Source organism: Megalops cyprinoides, chromosome 3 (assembly GCF_013368585.1).
Source record: "Megalops cyprinoides isolate fMegCyp1 chromosome 3, fMegCyp1.pri, whole genome shotgun sequence".
NCBI classification, from domain to species: Eukaryota; Metazoa; Chordata; class Actinopteri; order Elopiformes; family Megalopidae; genus Megalops; species Megalops cyprinoides.
Window position 1 is genome coordinate 53817969 of NC_050585.1, and position 4532 is coordinate 53822500.

At 47.8% G+C, this 4532-nt stretch overlaps 1 protein-coding gene across 1 annotated transcript in view; it reads right to left on the bottom strand.

Annotated features, from left to right (window-relative positions):
- LOC118774050 (CAAX prenyl protease 2-like) overlaps positions 1 to 3895 on the bottom strand; it is a 6096-nt gene extending 2201 nt beyond the window's left edge. Inside the window, exons 1-6 of the mRNA XM_036523162.1 lie at positions 3561 to 3895; positions 3023 to 3125; positions 1663 to 1746; positions 1034 to 1112; positions 593 to 760; positions 393 to 464 (exon numbers count right to left, since the gene is read on the bottom strand). Coding sequence (XP_036379055.1) covers positions 393 to 464; positions 593 to 760; positions 1034 to 1112; positions 1663 to 1746; positions 3023 to 3125; positions 3561 to 3736 — 682 coding nt within the window. The 5' untranslated portion in view covers positions 3737 to 3895. The remainder of the gene's footprint in view (positions 1 to 392; positions 465 to 592; positions 761 to 1033; positions 1113 to 1662; positions 1747 to 3022; positions 3126 to 3560) is intronic.
- Between the last annotated feature and the right edge of the window lie 637 nt (positions 3896 to 4532).

Sequence of the window (4532 nt, forward strand, 5' to 3'; positions counted from 1 at the left end):
AATCATTTAAGGTATGAAACTCACTGATTACTGTTCAATGACACGTATCTGGCCTCAAATGTGTATTATTTCATTGTTTCACCTGCGTGTCTGATATCAGCACTGATAAGCTATCCTCTGTGTATGACATCAGCAATCTTATCACATTCTATGTGCATGATGTAATCACTATTAACACATTCTCTGTTTATAACATCAGCACACATCAGTGAGAGGCCTGAAGGCCAGGCAGAGGCCCTTGCAGCAGAAACTTTGTTCATTTTGCCTTTTTAATCAACAGCACCATGACCACACTGTGTGGATGTGTCTCATTTCAGCTGTTAAGTTTTTCACTGTGTGTACTGACCTCCAGCTGGCGGGGGGTTGCCAGAGTGGTGCTCACAGTTTCATACCTGCAGAGAAGAGGATTCCCCACACAGAGGCCTGTCTGAAACGCAGCAGCTCGATCACATGGTGGAAGTGGGCTGGAATCACAGAAACAGAGGAAGACTCACAGACTCACAGAGTCAAAGTTTCAGACTCACAGACAGAGGAGGCCGTGGAGGCAGGAGTTGACCGGATGCGGATCTGTGGGCGGGGCAGGGAGACTCACCCACTCCGAAGAAGAGCGGGCAGATGAAGATGGCAGTGGTGGGGCCGGCACAGGGCACCAGCATGGGCAGCATGCACGCCCTGAACACCAGCTCCTCCGTCAGCGGCGCCACCACCTGGTTCCTGAGCCAGCGCATGTCACCCACACACAGAGCCCAGAACCAGGGATCTGCAGAGAGAGAGACTGTCACACACACTTACACTACACACACACACACAGAGCCCAGAACCAGGGATCTGCAGAGAGAGAGACCATCACACACACTTACACTACACACAAACACACCCACACACACACACACACACTTACACTACACACACATGCTTACACTACACACTCACACACACAGAACCCAAAACCAGGGACCTGCAAGGAGACAGACCATCACACACACACACTTATACTACACACACACAAACATTCACATGCAGGGAAACTGACCAAAGCCCAGCTTGATGCCATCGATCAGGCCCCAAGGACTGTCCAGTGCCAGCTGGATCAGGGGGCCCAGAAATAGCGCCTGCAAAACGGACCAATCAGACAAAGCATTATACACACTGCAGGCCAGGGAACCAATCAGACAAAGCCTTATACAACCATTTAAGGCCAGGGAACCAATCAGACAAAGCATTACACACTCTGCTCTGAGGAATGGGTAAAGGCGTCAACCAAATAAATAGAAAATATAATTATTACTGCACTTCTGTCTGCAAGTGTTTCACTTAAAAGAGTGTAAACACAGTCGAGAAGCCGCTGCTGTTACAGACCAGTTCTTAAAGCCTGTGAACACACATGCAACCTGAGCCCAGACATGGATCCAGGGTGCCTTCACTGCACTGCTCAACAGTGCCCCCTAGAGAATCGCAAGACACCTGTGAGGCTTCAGCTCAGATGCACCTATCCTCCAGTAGGGGTTCGAATTCCTGCACTACGGGACTTGCAGTACGGTGAACGACAAGCGTTCAAAGCCGCAATGGAGGACAGGCACGTGTATCAGGAGCCTACATCTGTGGTGCAGAGAGACGGGGTAACAGCGACACAAAGAGAAGAATAAAGAGGGGAAGTCTTACCATGGTGAGCACCAGAGGTAGCGCTGCGGCCGACAGGAACCCCTCCAACCGAATGCCCATCAGAGCCAGCAGAGAGGGGCCCGGCTACAGACAGACCAATCAGACAAACAGATTTATTTACCCTGACAACCTCTAACAGAAGCACTGTCACAAAGTGATTCATTCACATTGCACTTAAACAACTCCAGTAACAGTGGATGTAACCCAGAGGAATGAGAGGTGACCCAGCAGGAAAGCTGGCAATACCATTCATCAGCACAGGACATAATCTGCTCTTATATGAAGGAAAAGCTCAAAGCCAAGAGGCAGGAGAGAAAGCAAGCAGGAAATTCTCTGCTTATGAAAACCAAACCGGTGAGTAATGTCTGTCATGGCAACTACATGAAGCTGAGACTTGTTACATAACTCACACATGAATCATTTAGCTAGAGAGAGTCATAGAAAGGAACAAATAGAGAGTCAGAGTGAGATCAAGAGGGGCTGAGAGAATAAAAGAGATATAGAAATAGTGTGATTATTTCAGATTTGGATTACTGAGCTCAGAATTCATTACTTATCTTAATAATAAGTTCTAATTAGCCCACATGGTATTGGTACACACACACACATACACACACACACAATTTTAATCAAGTAATAACCATGACCGGGCTATGAACTCAGTTCAGAGTAAGTCGGGTAAAGAGGTATTAAATGATTAGGCCAGTAAGACTGTGAAACCGGCAGACTTGGGTCAGGCTTTCCAGACAGGGACATTTCACAAGGCAGCTCAATTCAGTTATAGCAGGTGAGAAAGCCACACCATCAGAGCAGGCAGAGTAAGCACTTGTGCCTCACTGCCTGTCCTAAAAGGGGAGATATGCCTGCAAGGTGATTGATGTCTGACAACTGACACAGACCCACACCACAGCCAGGCGCAGTCACATAAGAAGGGCATTCACCCACAAGTCTCCAGAGTTAGCTCACTGAAATCTGCTGGACTTGGAGCGACTCTTCCTTATCTTGCACTCTGGGAACTGATGGTCCACAGTGGCGTTGCCATGCAGGTTCAGTGCCTTATTAATCTAATATTGGTCTTGAGCCTTAAAGCCCTGCTAAGACAGAGAGGCCTGGGCCGCAGGATGGACCCCCACTGCCACGGTGAACTGTGGCTATTCACACTAGCATCATCAATGCTGACAAAACACCGTTACCACAGCGGCACAGGGGTATACCATGTCACTGATACCTAACTATGCAGTGCAACTTTTATGCATTTGACAGCTTTGCACATTTGTGCGACAGTTCGGGCTTCGATGCGAAAGAAAGAAGCGGTATGATCTGACTGTCCCGCAGCAGTGTCGTAGACTGCGACACTCACCTTCAGGCCGGTGTACTCCTTCCATGACCACACGAAGAGCGGCGACAGAGCGGACACGATCAGTACGCTGGTGAAGCGTCTCTTAATCACAGCCGGGTGATCCCTGCGGCAAACATTCACGATGCAGATCAACACAGTGCGATTATCGTGACAGCGGGTGAAACTCGGCGGTGTGGGGACCTGGCTTTATGGACACTATGCACTGGTTTAAGACTGGTTCAAAGGCGTCAGGCTGACGAATACGCCTCTGTATGACCGGCAAAGTGAGCACTAACATATGGTGCGGTCGGCTGACCAGCTCAGCTCACTGAGTAGCCTTCTCTTACTGACATTACTCGTTAGGCACTTAGCTCATTGGGTACCGATCTATGCCAAACAACCAGGCTACTGTTCCCACTGACAACCCGCTGGAGACGTTGATCAAGGCAGCTAAAGTTGGCTGATTACTTTCACCACAACCATGGCAGTCAGTCCAGCGAGCTGTCAAAGACGTGACAGATCTGAATGCTGTAACCGAATCGATCTGCAAGACTTTTACCTGGGCAATTCGCTCCGCCACACGTACAAACTTCCAACGTAAGAACAGGCGAGCAGCAAGCAGGACAGGACCGACACCCAGCAGAGCCCGTCGGGCGACACCGACCCGCCATCGCGATTTACCGACAGCCTGTCGGAAAACGTTGAATGAAACGTTAAATCACCATTCTCTGACATGACGCAGGGAACGGTGGCGAAAGGGGGGCTTTAACGAAAAGCTAAATTTGTAGCTCTCTTTCCTTGTTTGTACTTTAACTAATCAGAAGAGAAGAAAAATAATGAAGAAAACGAGTCCGAAAGAATCAGTGTGAGAAAAACATACTGCCCCAGCGCCTGAATTCGACGTCATCACCAACCGACGCACGGCACAACACCATCAAGGTCCCCAAGAGTAACTAAAGGCGTGCCAATCACCTGGCTGATTAATTGATGTTTACCTGCTGCAAAAGTAATATTATTATTGGGGAAAAAAGTGGCGCAATTCTTCTGTTGAAGTACACACTCTTGATGATTTTAAGATTGAAGCCGCTGATTAAACTACATTACTAATTTGCCTCACAAACACTCTTTTCCTAGGCGAAGTGACATACTTTTTACAAACATACTCCAGTTTCCATATCCAGGGGATATATAATGACGCCGGTCAGGTAAAGGCCCTTACCCCGTGTCCCACGTGTTTTTGGAATTGTTATAGTTGTAGGGTTGCGTGTTGCGTGTTTGCGTTACTGATGCTGGTTTAATAAGCTCGTATTCAGATAACAGCATTCTCAGTCAGTGAGTTTTTCTGAAATGCTTCATGATTATGGCATTTTAATTGTTATATTTAGTTATTGTATTTGGTATTTTTATTTATTTGATCTTTTATTCAGTGGCCACAGTACTAGCTTTCCACTCTCTCTCTCTCTCTCTCTCTCTCTCTCTCTCTCTCCCTCTCTCTCTCTCACACACACACACACACACACACACAGAGAGA